The sequence below is a fragment of the Castor canadensis genome, chromosome 8, assembly GCF_047511655.1.
Source record: "Castor canadensis chromosome 8, mCasCan1.hap1v2, whole genome shotgun sequence".
Lineage (NCBI taxonomy): Eukaryota > Metazoa > Chordata > Mammalia > Rodentia > Castoridae > Castor > Castor canadensis.
The window spans coordinates 3673882-3696386 of NC_133393.1; the positions used below are offsets into that span (position 1 = coordinate 3673882).

The 22505-nt window shown below is 37.7% G+C and overlaps 1 protein-coding gene across 8 annotated transcripts in view; it reads left to right on the forward strand.

The window, feature by feature from the left end:
• Hmgcll1 (3-hydroxy-3-methylglutaryl-CoA lyase like 1) overlaps positions 1–21102 on the forward strand; it is a 131411-nt gene extending 110309 nt beyond the window's left edge. For 2 of the 8 annotated variants that reach the window (XM_020153245.2, XM_074081873.1), the window contains exons 7-8: positions 15975–16100; positions 19494–21102. In XM_020153245.2, the coding sequence (XP_020008834.1) occupies positions 15975–16100; positions 19494–19598 (231 nt within the window). In that variant the 3' untranslated portion in view covers positions 19599–21102. Of the gene's footprint in view, positions 1–13185; positions 13910–15974; positions 16102–19493 lie in introns of those variants that run through there. The other 6 variants (XM_074081875.1, XM_074081878.1, XM_074081872.1 and 3 more) reach the window with 4 other exon arrangements.
• Positions 21103–22505: the final 1403 nt, after the last annotated feature.

Sequence of the window (22505 nt, forward strand, 5' to 3'; positions counted from 1 at the left end):
GACAAGAGGAAGGAGGAGGAGGAGGAGGAAAGAAGGAAAGAAGGAAGTGTGGTGTTGGAGTTCCTGGTCTCTCATTATGACAAGAGCTTGGTAGAAAACAAAATTCAAGATGGAACTCCTTGGATAAATTAACCAGATTTGTTAGAGTGTTGCCACAAATGCAGGAGAGATGAAAGCACTTGGATACAGGGAACATAGGTGATGAGAAAACTGTAAAACTGAGCGTTGGACCACAGGCAAACCACGAATTAGAGGGGCCTTGATTAGAATGAGGACAGCCAGTGATAAAGGCACAAGATTTAGGAGGCCTTCTCTGTTGCTTGTTAACCCAAGACTGAGTGGCCCCTTACAGTTGGCACCCTCACGTTTAAAGAGTCTCTCCTGGAGATTAACAACAGCAGGACACCCTACTGCAAAAACAGGGGGGCCCCAAGTCAATGTGGACAAATGAAGAGGCGAGGTTACTGGAGCCCAGTGTCCAGACTAGGATCTGGACCCATGGTTGGCTGTCCATGGGGGTACCACTCGAAGCACTCAAAGAGCGAGAATGTTCTGGCTTCTCTTCCCCAAAAGAGCCTTCTGTGGCTGAACCCAGCGGGTGTAAACTGACCTGAGAGCTTGGGTGGTGCAGCTTGTAGGAATCAGTCAGTCTGTGACATAGAGCAGAGAAAGAACAGACAAGGAAGAACTCTTAGTACCAACATGCATCACAAGGGTGTCCTGAAGATGTCAGAGATGCAGGTGCCACTGTTCAGCTCTGGTACGAAACTCAACGCACCCAAGTTGTATTCTTGCCCAGATAAACTGTTTTGCCATATTTGTCTGTAATTAATATTTGGTATATTTCCCTACCTACTCTGTATGTGATTTTTTTCTCTGAATATTATCTATTGAGTAGGGGAAATTGTACTTGATTTTTGACTGAGACCTAAAGTTTCTTATGTGATTATGTATTTTTGTTTTTCACTAAGGGTCAATTGAAGTTTAGATATCAATAAGTATTAGAGTTAAATAAATGTATAAATGTTACAGCCTTCAAGGTTATATGGAAGCTTTTCTGAGCCTGGTGGTATTTGATAGCATAGCTACAAACAGCCAATTTGGGGGTGGTGGGATTGACATTCTTTAATGAGAATCTTAGAAGACTTTACCCTTGGCAGTTAGACTGGATTTCATGGTTGTATGCCATTTAGAGGCTTATACACTTCTAAATCTTCCCATGAAGTCAATGTGTCTTTCCTTAGAATTTGTCATATTTTTAGACATCAAAAAAATGATCTACCACAGTCATACTGGTGCCCTAACTCCCATAGCAGAAGTCCTTAATATTTTAACTTCATTTGACTATGTCTCTAATTTTAAGACAGAATTAGATGTTATCAAGCAAAATAAATTCAATATGCCTTAGCTGAAAGCCTTAGGTGTGGAAAAAATCCCAGAGACCATCAAAATTGATGGTTTCACCTATTGTAGAAGGGATTCATTTCACAATCTTTAGATTGTCTTTCGCTAAGTCAGCAGCAGAGGCATCATTATTTTGAGTGCTAATACTGTACTTTTGGGCAGTGTTAAATGGCTACAATTATCCCACACAATTAACCAAAGTTTGCGTCTGCCTGTTTTCCTCTGGAATCATACAGACTGTTTTCTGGACCATATGATCATCCTGAACTAGGTGATTATGGCTCTCCATCTACCGCTGAGTCTTCCAGATTAAATATGTATAATTGCCTCATCCATTGACTCTTGTTTGCTCTAAACCTGCTAGATGTTTAACTGTAATCATATCTACTTTTTTTTTTTACCTACCTTCTCTGAATAACTGTCTTCAACTGTTCTGTTTCTGCTGACTTCAACTGGTCTATTTCTAATAGAAGAAAAATTCATTTTTATTTCATGTACACTCAGCCTTCTTTCTTCTTCCAAATTGTTTAGCAAAGTTACCATAAATATCTCATAAGGTAGTTTCATCCTGGTGGGTGGAGAGTGAGCACGTTCCTTGCTAAGTCATTTACAAATTGAGTTGAACTTTAGCTCCTTGAGATGAATAGTAAGTTTTGAATGATGATATTCACATAATGAAAAAAGATCTTTTTATGTCTCACAGCATACTCAATATTATACAATACTTATATAAAAATATAACAATGTCCAGTTTAATAAATTTTGTAGCTTCAATGCCTCAAAATGAATATATCTCAATAAGTGGTATATAAATTGACTCTTGCTTAAGATACAGTCTCTTACATTTCTCCTGCCCTCCTCTTTCTTCTTCCTGTGGTGTTTTATTAGTGGCACTCCTTCGTCCTCACTCAGGCACTATTTTACTTCATAAGTCTACCTCAAATTTATTCCTTAACAAAACTCTATTTTACTCAATTTTAAATACCCACCCCCAATGACTTCATTGTTGTGTTACACTCATTTTCTAACTAATATTTCTGATTACATATTTCTCAGTCTTCTACCTATTTTCATTATTGCTCCCTTGCTAGTGTGGTCTGAATAAAACAAAGTGCTGATGGTGGTGTGATTATCATAAATTTTAGATAGATCTTTGTTTCTTATAAAGTAAAACTCATATGCAACCATTCCCATTGAGGACCCTACAGTAATAATCTCATTATAACCTTCTTAGTACAAAGTTAACCCTTTCATCATACCTTTTTTCAGTCCATTTCTTCTCCGTAGACATCTTTTGCCCATCATCCCCCCCTCCAACATCCTTCAAAGCCTAATTCAGTGGCAAACGATTCATCCAGCTTTTCTCTCTCCCTCTCCTTTCTTGCTCCACTACAAACTACACAAACCATCTACTTGCTGTTTCTGGATAGCTTTGCACACAGTCCTCATAATGACGACCTCATTCTACTTTGTATTATAGTTACAGAACTGTCTTCTCTGCTAAGTCATTCACTTAATGATGTTTTGCTTCCTAGTGATGGTAGCTAATTAAAGCTACCTTAATGAAAAGGAGAATTTATTATGAGGATCTGGTGAGTCTCAGGGAAGCCTCCAGAGGGAGTATGAAGACAACCCAAGGGCAGAGACTTGGAAGGATGTCTTTCCACTTCAGAATCTCAGCTTTACCTCTTACCAAATGTGACATTTTATATGATAATAGTAAATATTCTGTGTTTCAATTTCCTCAATTAGAAAATGGGCATGACAACAAATAGTAGTACTTACTCCCAGGATGATTGTGTGGTTTAAAGCATTTAGCACAGCACTCATTAAATGCCATCTGAAAACCAAAGAAAGGAAATGAAGCTGAGACCTCTGGAAGGACTGAGAAGCTGTCTGGAATTCAGACCTCTTTTCTCTGATTCAGCTCTGCTTCATTTCCTCTTTTACTACAGACTGAATTTCTGTATTCCTCATTGCTCATGGAAATATGACTAGTCCATTGCTCTTATCTGCCCATCTCCTAGGAAGATGGACTCTGTCATTGCCTCTGTTCCACATCTGGGGAGGAGACCATCCATGATCAGCCCAGTTTAGGTCCAATCAAGTGCAGTCAGGATTAATAAAAATGTCACCCAGAAAACAGATTCCAGAAACACATTTTTATGAGAAGGCACTTCCAAGAGAAAAAAGTTCAGGGAGAAACAAAATAGGTAGTGATTCACTCAGATGTTTATTTTTCTATTCTTAAAAATGCAGTACTACAATTGACTTCTATCAAGTTCAGTTTTACCATGTACAGGCATAGTTTCTTTGATGGTGCATACATTGTTATTTTATACATACCATTTAGTTACATTTTCAAAAATATTTGTGTAATAACTGATGCCATTCTGGGTTTTATTCCATGTACTGAAGGTGTAAGGGAGGGGCACACACGGAAGCTGTGGGCATCATAAACCTAATATGTATATGTTTTGTTGCTTTGACTTTTGCCAAAAATTTGGTCAGTACATTCCCACAAGCCCTTGCTGTTTTGTGAGTATTAATAACATTTTCTTTGTCTTCATTTCTTTATTTTTTTTACTTATTAATATTTAGCTGCAATTTCACATAGTTAGGAAGACCTCTCACTCACTTCCGTCCTGGAACTGGAAGTTATTTCCCTCCTACTAGAGAAATTCTAGGAACAAGAAGGCCTGGATTCTGGATCATCTGTTTGTGACTCTGGTTGCCTTCAAAAGCCCCTTGTAAGAGCTGTGGAGCAATGGGGGAGAAATGACCCAAACAATGTATGCACATGTGCATAAATGACAAAAAAAAAAAAAGAGTTCTGGGGCTTAATTCCTTTAAAATCAGCCAATTGATCAATCATGTAAAAAGGGTTTTGGCTAAATTACCTACTTGTAAAAATCTGTGATTTTCAGATTATTATAAAAATATACAGTGGCTTCAATATTTATAGGTATTGATTACATGGTAAAATTATGATTCTGTATACCCTTTTTCTTCCTTGTTTCATTCATTTCCATCCACTTCTCTTTGCACATACATTGGATGCTATTGGGAGAGTAGAGTAAGGCTGAGTTAAGAAGCAAGTGTCTGGGAGCCAGAAATGAGATGATCAGTTGTTTCCTGGACTCATAAAAGATGAACTCACTATGTTTCTGAGAAGATTGGTCATTTATTTCTCTCAAAAGCCTCAGGGTCCTTGTTCCTTTAATGTTTTCCTTAACCTGTGCTTACTCTGTCCTTGCATCCTTCCTCAAAGGATGTTTGTCCCCATTGACTTCCTGGTTCATGTCTCTGTTTCTGTCCTAATCGCTCACATGTCCTCATACACAGGATTTTTCTTAGCAAAGTTGATTTTGTAAAGAAAAATCCTATGTATGATGTCGTTCTTTACTTCATTTAATCAGCTCTGTCCTTTATGACTTCCAACTCACACGCCTGTCATAATCTTAGCACTCCCCATTCACAAACTTCCTCATCACCTTTCCATAGCTCCTGTCTTCATTTTGCTGCTGTGTCCTCTGTCTGCCTCTGCACCCTTGTCATGAACTTTTTTGTCATACGCATTTTAAACTCAGCCTTTACTGTGTGCTGTGTGCTGAGCTATGGGATCGCCATATTCCTAAGAGACCTCACTGATTCCTCAACAAGCTTTGGAACAAGTCTGCTGTTCTTATTTATGACTAGGGGAGCAGAGAGGTGGCAGACAGAGTAGGTTCAACTAGAAGTCTGTCTTCCCAAACAGACCCACTGTACACTAGCTGAGTGTGTCCACTTGACTCTAAATCTACTGTCAGCTCTAGTCTGTCCTGCCGTGAGGCTGAAACAATTAATTCCAAAGTCTGCTAGTGGTATAAACCCAGGGACTTGATTGTCAGCTGTTATTTTTCTTTAGCATTCATCACCACACTGAAATTTAAGTGTTTAGAGAAGATTTTCCATCACAGCTTTTTTTATTTTTATTTTTTGGCAGTATTGGGACTTGAATTCAGGGTCTTGTGCTTGCCAGGCAAGCTCTCTACCACATCAGCCATGGCCCCTGGCACTGTTTGTTTATGTATTTTTAATAGGGTCTCACATTTATGTCCAGGCTGACCTGGCACAGCAGGGGTGGCAGGTTATGCCCAGCTTTTATTGATTGAGATAGTGAGTGTCTTGTGAATTTTTTGCCCCAGCTGTCCTCAAATTATGATCTTCCTGTTCTCTATCTCCTGAGAAGCTAGAATTGCAGGCAGGATCCACAGCACTCACCTCCATCCTTGCCTTCAAAATTCAACTTGCTCTTGAACTTTTTGTCTCATTAACTCACCTTCCTTCTCTTCCCTACAAAAAGTGAGTGTCCACCAAAAAACCAGGACTTGAATCTTTGCCATTCCTAGTCTAGATAAGTTCATTCAGAGAGCTCAAAAATGACATGTCAAGATAAAATCAGAGAACTTTTTATTTTTAATTGGTGTGACAGACAGCTGTGTAAAGCAAAGAGTATGAACATATGGGGTTGCCTTTGTACAAGTGAAAAGCAGGGAAACAAGAGCACAAAGGATGGATGGAAAGAGTTAATACTTCTGTCCTGTTATAAGCTCATTCCCTCACTGTGACACAGTCATTTGAACGTAGATTATGATTAAATATGTCTAGTGTAAACCCGAAGAGAACTACTGAATAATTTAAAGAGGTCAAAATATTAAATCAATAGAAGAGCAAAACTGTAATTATAAAAAATTCAATTAACAAAAAAGAAGGTATGAGAAGGGAAAATGAATGAACTAACGGTGAATCACATTGGAAAGAGCAGCACAATAACAGCTTTTAACCCAACCCACACTGACAGATCCCTAACTCCACAGTGAAGAATGGCTCAAGTGCCTGATGCTTTTCACACTCATTTCACAGTTCCCTGAACGTGTTCCTCCAGGGGTCATTCGGGAACCCAGGCTCCTTCTTTCTTGTAGCTCATCATCTCCTAGGGACACCATGTCATCTGCGTTTGACTATTAAGAGAGAAGAAGGTGCATGGTTTCTGAAAAGGTTTGTTCTAGAAATGGCCTCTGTCATGAAGCTACCGTCACATACTCTACTCGAAGGCAGTTTGATGATGTCATCTAACAGGGAGTCCTGAATGGAGAAGAAACAGATTTTGATGAAGAACTGCTCTATTTGCAATACTTAAGCAGTTAAACCAAAAGGTTAGATGTTTTCAAACTTTTTTTTATCTATTAAAGTTATGTTGGAATTTGAAATAATGCATATACTTGGGCTTCACAAAGAAAAGTTCAGACTTTTGGTGTAAAACATGGAAATCTGCTTCTTAAACTAGCACCCCAGTCAATTCCATTCTCAGATGTTCTCATTCTGAGAAATACTGCACCAGGCAGGAAGTAGCCACTGTGACTGGCAGGGTGTATTGACATCCCAGATGCTTCCAGGATCAACCCTTGCCTCTCACTCAAGTATAGTTCAGGACCAGCAGCTAGGGCATAATTTAGAAATGCAGAACCTCAAATCACCACCACCTCAAACCTATTAAGTGAAAACATGTGCTCATTAAAGTTTGAGAGCACTGGTGTAATTATTTTATAAGCAGGTATTGGAAACCATAGCTGACTGGCTGCTGGTGAAGTGAAGTGATAGCAGCAACATCCAGTGAAGAAGAGGCAAAAGTAGATCATGCTGAAAGGAATTATCTGTAGAGCATTTGAATTGATTTCAGCAAACAAGAGCCTAAGGCTGGTGTTGTACTGGCAGAAAAAGGGACTGATCATCAAGGAAGCATATGCATTTATTAATGAAGTTCATTGGTGCTAAATATATGAGTGCAATAAATTTATTACACAGGACTGAAAATCTAGAGACAGAAATGAATTGTATCCTCTTCTTTTGTCTCTCATTTTTCAAAATCATTTTTCTAAACTATTAAATAGTCTTTGAAAATATTTAATTGTTTCATAATAGTCGATCTTACATAATTTATTACCTATGTCCCTCTTGTTTTACATTTAACTTAAAGTCTTTTTTCCACTGTTATTAATTAGTAATAGTATAAAGAATGTCCATCCATAAACATAATTCTACCTCAAACTTTCTGCCTGTTTTCTTGGGCTAGTTTCCTAGAAATACAATTGGTAGAAAAACAAACCCTTATTTTCTGTGTCTTGCAGGGTAACATTGCTAAGTTGTGTGGACAGCTTTCAGAGAGCTGAAAAAAGCCTCACAAGAACATTAAGTCTTTTGGTTTGCTAATTCTCTCTCCTTAATTCACACTCCGTCTCCTGGAGTTGTTTTATGAATTAAGTTCAAGTAGGCATGTCAGGTGTTTAGCTGTGTGCCTGGCACATAGTCAGTGCTTATTAAATATGAGTTTTGGGGAGCATCAACAGCTATTCACTCTCACTCTGCTTCCCGTCAACCATATGGGGCAACACACATCGCATGCCTTCTGTGAGCCTCAGTTCCTCATCGATCAAAGGGGCATGTGCGAGTGACCACATCACAGTAATGGTGTCATCCTGTGACAAAATTAGCATTCAATAAAGTTTTGGTAATGCTATTTATTTAATTTTCTGTCTTACTGAAATTGAGAGTTTCCTATTATGTATTTTTTTCCATTCTCTTACTCACTTCTATGTATACACTCTCATTTCTATTTCAGTATGAAGATGCTAAATAAAGATAAAATATAAAGTAACTCCTATCTAAGGCAAGGAGGAGTGAGGCATTAGGAAACCTCAAAAATTAGAGATGTGATATAAAGCATTAAGAGTTACCTTATCTGTGTCATTCCTGAACACAGAAATATAGTATGGATGTATACATAAATATATATATATATACAAGCATAATTGTTTGCATAGCAATATATATGGCTGTTGACATAAAGGTTTTGAAATAAACTTCAGACCACTAACACCACAGGCATTGTTCATGCTAGCTAACTGATCGTACACTTTATGGCAAATGGGGTTCTCTCTCAGGGTGCCACAGCTCATTGTATGCTAACTATTTAGATGGTTGGTTGAGAAGCATCTCTAGGCAAGATCTAGGAAGGTGTGACCCATTAGTGATGCCTGGCCTGACCCCTGAAATAGGAGCCTCTCCTCATGTATGGGTAATTCCAGTCCTCTGTTGGAGGGAATATTGGCTTTGAGGAACAAGTTGAGGAGAAAACATCTGAAAAATGACAGTTTTTTTAATTAATGCTATATAAATATTTTCCTTTGAGTAACTTTAAACCAGAAATGAGTAATTTCTGCTATCAGAACTTTTTGTTATTTTAACTCTAATATCATTAAAGAAAATACTTGTTTTAGAGAACGAAAAAAAATTTAGATGACTTTAAACGAAATAACATCACCAAAATTCTGAATGTTCCTTGAGACTTTAGTAACCTCGATACCTAAAATTTTAGGTCTTGTTAAATGTTTTGCAAACATGAATATAGGAAGATTCTAAATACTACAAATTTATTTCTTTTATTCCCCTTCTAATTATATGTAACCATTTTGTTTTGAATAAGTTTACTAAGCTTTTTTGCTTGTTTGTTTTGTTGATGGTACAAGATTTTGAACTCGGTGCTTGGTGCTTGCTAGGCAGGTGTGCTACCACTTGAGCTTTGTTCTAGCCCTTTTCTGCTTTAGTTTTTTTTTTTTTTTTTTCAGGTAGGTTCTTGCTTTTTTTCCTGAGGCAGGCCTGGACCACGATACACCCACCTAAGGCCTTCCACCTTGCTTGGTTCACAGGTTATTGATGGAATGGGGCTCACTAGGTTTCTACCCTGGTTGGCCTTGAAACATGATCCCCCTGATCTCTGCCTCCTGAGTAGCTGAGATTACCAATGTGAGCCACCATGCCCAACTTTGGGAATAAGTTCTTATAGGCACCAAATTGAGATGGTATTTTTCTTTCAGCTAGCAAATCGGCATGGACTAGGTACCTGAGCAGCACACAAAACTAATATTCCTCTGAACTACGAGGATTGCAGTAGAGAAGCAACTTGCTCCTAATATTCCTATAGTCGAGTCACCATTTTCCAGGAGTGACCACTGCTAGTTTATCCATTTTACTCATCCCTTAAGCCTGAGTACCAAGCAATAGAGGTCAAGGAGACGGGACAGACATAACCACACTCACTGGGCTGGTCATATCATGCGGCCATTGAATTAAAATCTTGAATCATGGACTTTGAGAAAAGCCAAGGATACATCAATCATTTAAGAGATTTCGTAACCCCTAGAGACAATGGGTCCTCATCTGATAACAATAAATTGCTTCTCAGTGACAACCACAATATATGATAATTTAAATTTCTAATCCTAAATTCCATGAGCTACAGAACTTTGTATATCAGTCATTGGAACATAGAATGTGCTTAGTAAAACACTTTAAGTCAAGGGAAGAAGAAGCAGGTAGTGAACTGCAGTTCTGTGCATTCTGCAGTATCAGTGAACGTGTCCTTTTTTTAGGTGTAAGAAAAGTATTGCATAAATATACAGCCATTTACTTTGGCTGGAACACAGTAGGGCTCTAAATGCTAGACTTTACTGGCTGGATTTCAGTACTTTATTGCCACCTTGTGGCTATTCATCTGCAAATGGACTGTTTTTCAGAAAAGACAACAAAAACCAAATGCTTTGTGTTGTGACATGTAGTGCAGACACACACAGAGTCACCCATGCATGCACCTCCACACATCCACAGGCATGTGCACACATACTTGCTCACACATGTGTGCGCACCTGCATGTATATACACGCAAATGTGTCCACACACATGCACACACAAATATACACATGCATGCATGCACATGAGGAACTTGAGGCTAAAGAAGAGCTCTGCTTAGAGAGGAGGATGCATGAGTGTCTTTCTAAGGGCCACCTGCAGTGCTGATAACCTACCTCCTCTGCGATAAAGTGAGACAAGTGCTCCATTTATTATTTTCAAATACGTGAAGATATCTAGAATTTTAACCATAAAATCCAATGTATTCTTTCTGTCGACAATAATGATTGATGAAAGAAATAATGCTTTGCTACATAGTCTGTTCAAAACTTGTCAACATGGAAGGTGTTGCATACAATTTCCAGTGGGATAAGGAAGGAGACATGAAGAAAACATACACAGTGAAATTGGAGTTTTAAGAAGATGGCTGAAAATTTCCAAAGTAGTTTGGTTAGAGCATATAATTTATTAGTTTTACTTTTTAAATTTACACTTGACTGATCCATAAATCATTAAAATACACAGATTTCTAAGGTACCCTGTAAAATTTTTGATACATGACTGTATTGTGCAATTTTTGTTCATTTTCTTTTGTTTTTTGAGACAGGTTCTCTCTGTGTAGGTCCTCCTGCCTCAGCCTCCTGAGTGCTGGGATTATAGACATGCTTCGCTATGCATCATCTTCTTCTGAAACATTTGTCATTTCTCTATGGTGAGAATATTTAAGGTCCTTTCTTGTAGCCTTTTGAAACACTTACTACACTGTTAGTACCTACAGTCACTGTGCTGAGTAGTCCACACCAGTCTCTAACTGTGACTTAGCACCCATTGCTCAACCTTTCTCTGGTAACCACCAGTCTTCACTCATTATCTGTGAGGTTGAGAGTTTTGATTCCACGTATGAATGTGCTTCTGCAGCACTTGTCTTTCTGTGCCGGGCTTATTTCGTTTAACACGATGACCTCTGGTTCCAGCCATGTTGTCACAAATGACAGGACTTCATTCTTCTTGTTTGTTTGCTTAATAGTATTTTATTGTATATATGAGCCAAATTTTCTTTATCAACTCATCAGTATTGAGCACTTCAGTTGTTTCCATGTCTTCACCATTATAATAGTGCATAATTTAGTGTATGAATATCACTATCCCCTGCAAAGACCTGTGTTGTTAGGCAAGAGAATTAAACATTTAGTAAAGAGGATAAAACTTAGGGGATGCTGCATAAAATGAAATATTTTTAAAGTAGTATGACTTTTTTTGAAGCGATTTTAAAGGGAGCTAATTACTTAACCTTTTCTTTCTCTTTAGGTAACATGAACCTAAATAAACATCCTTTAAATTGCTTACTTAAACTTTAAATCTACATGTTGCTTTAGAATTAATTTCATTATTTTGTGAATAAAACTTATTGAGAGAAGTTGTGTCTAGAGCTAGACTTAAACTAGAAAAGGAAGGAGCATTTATAGCTCCTCACTTACCAGGTCATGTCTGCCTTTATGCGATTCTCTCTGCAGATTAGCTCTGCTGACATAAACCCTACAAAGATCACTTAGCTACAAATTCATAACATTAACAGAGAAATTCAGAGTTTTTAATTTATTTGCTATCATTCTCACTTATCTTCTATTGTTCTACATGAGATAAAGTTCGCAGAAACTTTTTAAAAAATCTATTTACTTCCATATATGTCATGAAAATTCATTGTAAGGACATTGGAAAAATAGATACAAATTAAATTAAATTTAAATAAATTGCCTGTAATCACACCACCATAGTCACAACTACTATTGGCATTTTGGTGTATGTAAGTAACATCAAAATATTAGAGTTTTAAGAAAATGATATCAAACTATATATTGTTACACTTTAGCCTAATTTTCCTTAATCATATGTTTGTGTATCATTTATTATTACATTTTGGAGATACACTTGAATTTAAATTATTAATCATTATAAGATGTTTGGATTGTTTTCAAATTTTCCTTCTTAAAAAACTGCAGAGTTTATACATACATGCACATATATATTTATTCATTTGTATTCCTTATGTAATTACTTAGTAGGATTTGTTAAATTTTCCTAGAAAGATCTTTTTGAATAAGAAATTACTGACACAATGGATATCAACAGTACTAGTTTTTGCTCACCATAAAAAATTCCAATTTATATTCTTTCTTAAATTAGCCTGTTAACCTTGAATTCCCATAGCATTGTCTTTTTGATATTTGTTGAAGTATAACACACATACAGGAAAGTGCACAAATGAAAACTCAGTGTCTTGTGACTGACATCACCAGTGGAATCAACCAGGTTCAAGAAGTGCAATGTTTCCTGCATCCCGGAAGCTCTCCATCAGCCATTTGTGCTTCCACTTCAGAGTGTAGCCAGTATCCTGACTGCTGTCTAAATTTGTGTCTATTTTAGGAGTTTGTCTAAATGGAATGATATTGTATGTCCTCCCGTGAGCCTGACTTCTTTAGTGCAACCTTTGGCTTGTGGCATGTGTGCACATTGTTGAAGTGGATTATTTCATATTACATGGCTCTGTACTTTTCCATTGCCAATGTTCTTTTTAATCTTGGCTAGTATTAAAATGTAAAGTGCCATGGTGTTTTAATTCTCCAATCTTTTATTGAATGTGAGGTTGAACATGTCTTCTTGGCCTTCCTGGTTACTTTTGTTTGCTGTATTGTGACATTGGCTGCCTGCTGGTTCTCTATTGTGACACCCATTGCTTTACTTTGATAAATCTTTCACTGTTGTTCTAACACTAGGTCACATTGGCCTTTAGTTACAAAATAGAAGAGTGATTTTTTTTCACTGTCTCCCAAAGTTCAACTAAGATTAAAAACTGTCCTCTTTCCACAAGGTAACAAGTTTTCCTTCTGGGACTCTTGTAGTTCTTGGAGGTTGATCCTCAGTAGTAAGAAAAAGAACATGATATATGGATCTAAGACCCCAAGAGTTGAACCATCTTCATGTGGGATGCAGCCTTCTTTCACCTATCATGCTGGCATCTCTGACTTGAGTTACCTCTCTCTTTTTTTGTCTGAGGTTTTCTTTTCAGCAGCAGTTTTCTTCGAAATACCATCTCTTCTTGGGTGTACAGCATCTCTAAAGTTAAAGTCATCTCATGCCTAGAATTAATAAAGAATGAGCTGGACAGGAACCTACACCTCAGGTTCCCATGCCTAGTTACCTGTGAGAATCACCAGTGGGTCAGAATAGAAGATCCAGACATAAACCTACCCATCTACAGCCAGCTGATCTTCAACAAAGGAGCCCCAAACACAAGATGTAGAAAAGACAACCTCTTCAACAAATGCTGCTGGGAAAACTGGATATCCACATGTAGAAGACTGAAACTAGATCCCTGTCTTTCACCCTATACCAAAATCAACTCAAAGTGGATTGAAGACCTTAATATAAGGCCTGAAGCTTTAAAACAACTCCAAGAAGCAGTAAGAAATACACTGGAACAGATAGGTGTAGGGAATGACTTCCTAAACAGAACTCAAAAGGCTCAGCATCTAAGAGAAAGAATGAACAAATGGGACTGCATCAAACTGACATACTTCTGCACAGCAAAGGGAACATTCACCAGACTTGAGAGCTCACAGAATGGGAGGAAATCTTTGCCAGCTACTCATCTGATAAGGCACTAATATCCAGAATCTACAGGGAGCTCAAAAAACTCAGCCTCCAAAGAATCAACATTCCAATGAAGAAATAGGCACATGAATTAAACAGGGAATTCTCAAAGGAAGAGGTACAAATGGTCAGTAAAAAGTATTCAACTTCCCTGGTAATAAAAGAGATGCAAATCAAAATGCAATTAAAGGACATCATGTTAAGTGAGGTTAGCCTGGCTCTGAAACAAAAAGGCTGCGTGTTTTTGCTCATACATGGAAGACAGATCCAAAGATAAGCATATACACAAAGCAACCATGATCATACACAAACTCAGATGTAAAGGGGTAAGAGAGTAATGGAAGGAGTTGAATGGACCAAAGTAAACTATATCCACAATGGTTATACATAGAGACACCCCTTTGAACATCAAATTAAATATTAATAACAAAAACTAGGGCTGTAAAATAGGACAGTGTGGGGGGCAGGGATACTAGTGGAATTGGGGAGAGTGAATGAAGGAGATTAAGGTGACAGTATATGGCAGATTGACTTCATATACCTATATGAAACAGAAGTAAGAAACCTCCTGCAATTGCTTTAAGTGGGATGGGGCGGGAGCTGAGGGGGAGAGATGATGGGGCAATGTAAGGTACAATATAAGTCTAATCGGAATTGTCACTATGAATCTCCCTCCCCGCCTCGTATAATGAATATATCCTAATAAAAATTATTTGTTAAAAAAAGCAGAGGGAACTTTAAAGAAACATCAGTGCCTGATCCCATACTCCTTCAGAGATGCAGATTTAACTAGTCTTCCTTATGGTACTTTAACAAGTGTCATTGAAATTTTTTTTCTTTAACAGATAGTGAGAGTAGAGGAAACTGAGTAGGTGTATATGGGAACTCTCTGCTATGTTGTTTGAAATTCTAAAAGTATCCTTAAGTAGGAAGTTTATTAAAAAAATAACAGAAAGAGAAAAAGGAAGGAAAGAAGGAGGTAAAGAAAATAGGGAAGGAGAGACAGAGGGACAGAAGGAGGGCCATCAACACCTACTTAAAAAAATTCTCAGGGCCCAGCTCAGAGGTCCTGAGTCAGAAGCTCTGGCAGTGCAGCAGCTATCTTGTTTCTGATTCTGGGACTGAGACTCAACTTCTAGCCATTTAACCAAGAGCTCTGCTCCCAAGATCTCTCATCCCTTTTGGAGGAGGTCCTATACTTTTTTTTCAATGCTCTGAAATGAAGAATTAGATTAGGTTTTCCATAGCTTTTGATTATCAAGTTGTCACCTTTCACAGAGGAATGACATGCCTTCCTGACCTTTAGGGTCCTCCTGGACCCAGTGTACTCATGTCTTACACAGTCCCCACCACACAGTACTCTTCTGCCTCAGATCTCAGAAACACCATCTGTACTGACTTGCGTGCTCCCAGAGGCCAGGAGTCAAGGCAGAGTGAGCTCTCTGAAGACAGAGACACCTTACCAGATGGTGAACTTGGGCAAATGGTTTGATCCCTCTTAACCGTCTCCTGTCTGTGATTTAGTGGTAATACAAAGAGTATCTTCCTTGTGGGTTTGCTGAGAATTCTGAGTTAGTACAGATAAAGTGTTAAGACTAGTAGCCAGCCCAATTATTATTAAGGGTGTATTGCCTCTTAAATACCTCTTTACTTCCTTCTGACAAGCAGAGTTCTGCATATGATACAATGTTTCAGTAAAGATTGGTGAATTAAATGGATGAATTAAGCCCATAAAATCCAATTTCAAGCACAGTGACTACCTCCCGCAACACACACACATACACACATAACCAGTTTTCTAAGGTGCTTTGATTTTGAGTTGGATGTTGGAAATATTTCTGTTGTTAATGCAGCGCTTTGGGGATAAAGCTGGTAAAGGAGAACATGTAAATGAATTAGCTTTACCTCAAGCTCAGTTGTACTTGTACAACTATGAAAAAAAAATACCTTTTTAATTTGGATCTAAGATCTTGCTAGTTCCAGAGCTCCTCAGCAGAGGTTCTGTTAGTATAAAGAAACAAAATTAGTCAGAAAACAAATTAGCACCGCAGGGACTGTTGTAGCAGCAGGTGGGCAAGTGAACAAGGATCTGATTTTGCTTATTTTCTCTTTGCCACAGGTTAAATCGAAATGAAAAAAAAAAATACATGTCACAAATACACAAGCCTTAGGTGTTTTGGTTTGTTTTCCAGATGGGAATCAATGCGGTGGACTCGTCAGTGTCTGGATTGGGTGGTTGTCCTTATGCTAAAAATGCTTCCGGGAATGTTGCCACAGAGGACTTGATATACATGCTTCACGGCCTTGGGCTCAAGACAGTAAGCTGCTTTCACATCTTTTCAGCTTCAAATTGGAATGCTTCTAATTTTTCAGACATAATTTTGAGGTCAAAGTTTTACTACACACTTGCTATTTGTTAAACTGCACAGTGGGGAAACATAATAAAATCTTTTCAGGGGCTTTGTAAAGTCACCATTGCTATAGCTCAGTCACCAATGATGTACCATTGCACATTTTAGAGGATTTTATGAACTCCAAAGTACTTTTCCATATATTATCTGATTTGATTTTGTACACACTGTGAGCTAGAGCCTGTGTCTTTGCTATTGTGGTGGTTTGCTCTTTTTATGGATGCTTTCCATGGAGAACCTGAGGTCCTCAGTCAAACCGAGTTCTTGGTGTCCTCACAGGGACAGGGATGGCACTTTTCAAATGGCCGGTGGAAGAGCAAATCTTAATAAAACTTAACGTATGAGGTTGATGACAAATGTGGGCTCTTTCTAAGTAGCACCTGGAAAGTTACAGCCTGTATGATAACATCCACATGACAAAAGCCTTGTTTTGTAAACTCAGGCTTGAAAACAGTCGGGAACCCTGTAGGGTAGACCTTTTTGTAGGGAAAACTATAAAATGATTCACAAGGGTGATTAGATATCCAATCTTTCTCTGAGATGTACAAACATCATTTTGATTAAAGTAGGTTTTTCCCTCTCCACCCACTTCTCCTTTGTCACTCTTAATTATTGCCAGTGCTCCTGTAGCACCAAATGTTCATGATGGCCCCATTCTGTTCTTCACCCTACCCCTGGTTATGCTTTCAGTCACTCTAAATGGTCTTCAGCTCATTCTCCATTTCTCCTGAAAATAGGCACTGCCATCCTAAAAATGTCCCCTTCCACTGTCTCTCTGTCTCTCACCAGGCCAAGCTGTGAGGTTCTTGTCCTTGGTGCTTCCCTGATACCCTCTGTAGTTTTACCTTTGAACATTCCAGGAGGTTGTATCAAAATCTTGTTTCTTTGCCTAGCTTCCTGTGCAACCAGAAAGCAATTATTATAGCTTATTCATGCTTGGTGTCTGTGACTTACAGATGCTCAATAAATATTTATTGAGATTTCACCCGGCACCAAAGACTCACAGCTGTTGTCTATAAACACCAGAAGCGATTGCTTATCTTCTCTGGTTAAGAATAAGTATCATTTCATTTACATAGCAGGGTAATCATTTCATCGTTCCAGGAAGATCATGACCCGGTATAGTTGGCAAAGTTCAACCAACAATCCAAGCTAGTAAGTCAAGTTTGTCACTACAGTCCACTCTTCCTGTGGACTACAGGTCCAGTCAATTACCAAGAACCAGTAATTTGATTTCTAAATTTTTTGGGTTTTGTTCCTTCCTTAAGGCCCTTACTAAATTAGTGTAGACCCTTATCTCTTTCCTGCCTATTCAGCTCTACATTATTCAGGGTAGGTTTTAAATTCATCTACCCAAATACCATCAGAGGATTTCATCTAAAATCCAAGTGTGATATGCCATGCTGCCTTTGGAGCACCCATCAGTGGGTTCTTATTTCCTCCTAAACATGATTTGCTCCATCACATTTGTACCTTTATCTGAACAAAACATATAAATATGTACCATGGTATTTTTGCCTGTCATTCTCCATAAATATCATGCTATTTTTAGGGCATCTCATTTCTATCTACGGGATTCCACACATCCTTCTTCTTTCCAGTAACTCGTACTCTCCATATAAAACTCAGGACCAGACTTACCATTCTTAGAGCCCTCCCTGAGACATTCTCTCTACTCTCCCCTCATGGCTTGGTCATTCCACATGTCTGCCTCCACAACAATCTGGGCATTTCCCTAGAACAGAATGGACAGAATTTTCTGCTGTGGATTTCTGTTTCTGTTTATTACGTATGTTTGTATAAGCTTCCTAAAGACTGAAACCACATCCTTAAGTGAAGTTCTAGAAACTGCAAAATCCATCGTAGTACATGAAACATATTTAAGCACCTGATAAATGATTCAAGAGTAAATGTATTGTCATCTCATAGTGATATCTATTAATTAAAGAAAATGGCAAAGGCCCAAACAAAATTCTTCTTCAACAAATTCCATGCATAATTGTTATAAATGGAAATCTTTGAAAGCAAAAAAGAGCATTAATGACTAAAATCTTCCTATGACCCCTGTCTGGATGTAATTCAGAAACAAAAAACACATGGAGCTAGTTATCTATAAAAACTAATATCATTAGATTAAGAATCTTACCATACTTTTACTTCATTAAAACCATTATCATGACAAAACCAAATTTCTCAAATCAGAGCAAGTGTTATTACACTGAAAACAAACGTAAAATAAAACAAAATACCAAAAATCATTTCAAAGTGTTACTTTACAAAAATATGTTTCTCGTTCATTCTTAAAAAGAGAAACAAAGAAAACTGCATTAAAACATTTCTAGAAAGAAGTAGTTAAAATGTCTCCATTTTCTAAAATGATGGCCATTATTATAAAAACCTTATGGATATTTATGCTTACCTATTATAGGAAAAAACAGACTCCCATTAATATTAAAAAAAAAAAAACCAAACCCTTCCCCATAGCAAGGCAGACTGAGAATGTTTAAGTCCTCATTGTTTCTGTACATGTTAGGGAGGACATAGGAGCTTCTGAGATGCTACCTGGGGCAAATCTGTTGTTAATCCACCCAAAGCTATGCCTATCCCTATGACAGCACAAGTGCTGGGTGGGGAATTTGATGGTGACCTGTTGTTACTCCAAGTTAGGAGCATGCCCCAAACTTGGCCTTCATACCCAACTGTGTATCTGTCATCCATGGATTTACCTAAGCCTCTGTTGATCCTGTTTATATTTTCAGACAGTATGACCTCTCAGGCAAAGAAGTTCCAGATGTGTACTAAGTACTACTTCATTTTATGTAACTTACAACTACCCTTTCCAATATCATACCTGTAATACTGATTCTCAATATGATTAAAAATACATTCACCTTTCCTTAATCCATATCACTTCATCTAGTTTGATTCTTTAAATATAGTAAAGGGATTATTTTTTCCCAAATTCAGTTCTTATCTCTAATCTCTTACAAACCATTATCACTTATCTAGTTACTGATATCTTGTGGACTGTTTTCTAAATCAATTATTGTCCATGCTAGGCATTAAGGTGCATCTAACCTATGTTATTATACAAAGGTAAGATTCAATATTTATTTCAATAAAGCAGAAAATGCTAGAACATGAATCATGAAAATGAATGTTGCACTTGAATCAATAATGAGCAGCCCAATGTTAACTAATTTTAAAATCATTAAACAACTAATACAATTTAAAAGGACCTGTTCTGTCTTCATTTTTCTATTTTCCCATCCCTGTTGTATCCCTTCTTTTCTTCTTTAGGGTGTGAATCTCTACAAAGTGATGGAAGCCGGTGACTTTATCTGCAAGGCTGTAAATAAAACCACAAACTCTAAAGTAGCACAAGCCTCCATCAGAAAAGCTTGACGGGAATGGATTTATGACATCTGATGGAGAAGATTCAGTTCATCTACAGAGATCCATCTGAAAATAATTAATGCCAACCTGTTCTGAAATGTCAAGTAATAGACAAGAGTGGGGAAAGAAGAGATTCTTTAAAAAGGATTATAACTGGATAGGCTATGAAGCCAGTGGAAAACAATCACAGTCATCAGGTAGATTGCAAACTGAGGATAAATAATAAAACTTGTGGATGTCCTTTTGAATGTGAAAAAAGTCTACTCTTTGCTCTCCTAGAAATATCTTTTTAATTTAGCAGATGTGAAAATTGACTTCGGGTTTCTCTAAGTATCAGAAACTGTGTTAGTACTGACTGGGGCTGAATTAGCACAGCATGCATGTTATCAGTGGTTTATGAACTCCAGCACAGCATGCAAAGTGTGTGGCCTCGATGGTATGCATTGTGCCTCTGGAGCTCAACTTTCCAGTTGCCAAATCAGTTAAGTTATGGACCAAAAGCCAATTCTCCATCTGACTCTACATAAGTTTTAGCAATAGAACTTGTCTATTTCAAGTATGGCTAACATCTGTTAACTATTTCGATGACTTTTTAATCTTACTCCAAGAGGCTGCGGGCAATGGCAAGAGGTCATGTCCTGGAAATGCATTACGACCTCCCATGTTTTCTCCATGCATCCAGTTTACCATGTTTTACCTTTCACCGGTTGTCGCAAAACTAGCACAGCTACTCAACTATTGAGAAATTATAAGGTGTGATGTTTGCCCTAATGTCTATCTAAGTTGCAGTGAGTAGAGTAGGCCAGTCCAAGTACTATAAACTACTTCCATAATTTTCAGTTCACTTCCAAAGTGTGCAAAGAGATATCACTGAGAACCTAAGAATATTAAAACAATTTTAATTCATGAAAATTCCATTTCCATTGATTTAAGGCACTTTGATTATATCAGATCGCTTTTGATTGATTTTTTTGAATTAGTATTTTTAAAGTTGAAGAGGCAGAAATTTTGTCTATTGTACTAGAGAGCATTGCTGGTGATGGCAAAAATTAATACAGCAAAGAATGAGGAGAGGAGCAGGGGGCTGTGTCAAGAAAACAGTTCTGCAGCTTATGCAAATCATATGAGGACTCTATTATTGCATGTGAATCTGGACTGTCCGTTCTGTTATTTATAGACTTCTCCAATAACACTGAGTGATCTTATCTTTGAATAAATTTTAATATAAATTGAAATATGAGAGTGAGTATTGTGGACTTTCTAGGAAACATTCATTAACACCATTGAAATAAAAAATAAATTCATGATAATAAGAGAAGTTCTGATTATGACTACTCTTTAAAGACATACAGTAAAAAAAGAATCCCAAGGGAAACACATTGAAAACAAATCCTAACTAAAATCTCCTAAATGAGGACAACTTGTAAGCTTGTGACATGGTTTTATAGCAGGGGCTGTAATATGTGGTTCATCTTTCAGAGGGCTGAGAGCAATTCTCTCTTTGGGGTTTTGGGGTGGTGGATAGGGGAAGTGCAGGTAGCAGACAAAATTATAGCTGGGTATGGATCTCTTGTGCATCTCTCTTCATAAAGTCCACAGTCTTGCCTGATGGGACAGTGACAAGTACCTGTCCCAAGTATAAACAGCAGGATGTGTACCCCATGTTCTTGGGAGACTGAATTTCCTCACTCAGAGTTGTGGAGGCTTCCTTTTGATATCTGGAAAACCACTTGCTTATTCCATCTGCTTATAGATGAATAAGGGGCAGTGAGGGGGCAAGTGTTGCTGTTTGGAACTGAAAACCACAGACAGTTCAAAAGACAGAGCAAACAGAGACCCAGGAGCAATGTAGCACTAGATTACAGGGCACCCAAATCAGTCCACTAATTCACTTCCACGAGTACCTTGATGCTAGCTAATCACATCTGCAACAAGAAGGATTATGCTTTAGATATCTGATATTCCTTGCTCTATCCAAACCCTTTGCTAACTTAGGGAATTCATTTCTGGCTTTTCTTTGTGGGGAGGACCCAGAAATTCACATAAAGATCCCTGAAGTCCAAATGTAAATTCCTCCCAAGGTTATATTTCAGCTATGGGAATCATTGCAATGTGGAATCATTGCAAGACACACCATAACAACCACCTATGCATGTATTGATACTAGGTTTAGCTTTGCTAGAAGGGTTTAAGAATGGGGAAGCTGTTATAACTCTGAGGGAAGCAGAATTCATGGTATTATACTATAACAATCTATGCTTAAGTTGGAAAAAATCCCTTTGGTGTCCTAGAACCTGCTATATTTCATCACATAGATGTGTGGCTAACCTATTATAAACAAGCATTTTAAGACTAAGTTCTGTCTAAATGGAAGAGCATTTGACTATTACATGCAAGGCCCTGGGTGTTGTCCCCAGCAGTGTTAAAAAAATAAGATTTCTGAAACAAAAGAAAAAGAAAATTTCTAAATTCTGCATTTATGAAATTCACAAGGCAAATAAATGGAATTTGGTTATCACCTTCTGGGAAAATTCAGAGTGCTCTTTTTATACTATTTATTCTGATCACTCCAACATTTAGTTATATCCCTCTTAGGTGCACTTACATAGCTATTAATTTCTGTATATGTACATCTTGTATCTCTAAATAACTACAAATGTGAGTCACAAGATTATTTAGCATTGGTTAAATAAGTCACAAATATCATCTGTATCACAATTGTAAAGAAGTAAAACCAAGGACTAGGTCCCAGGCAGAGATCTGAGTGGAAGTTTTAGGCAGTAGAAGGACCATTTTACTTTCATGGACTAGAAGATAGGGGTTTTGTGCTTGAGTAAAGCAGCCCAAAAGTTAAAATAATAGTTTTAGAGATACAGATATAGGTAGGAAAAGCAAGTGAGGGTGAAAGAGGGGAGG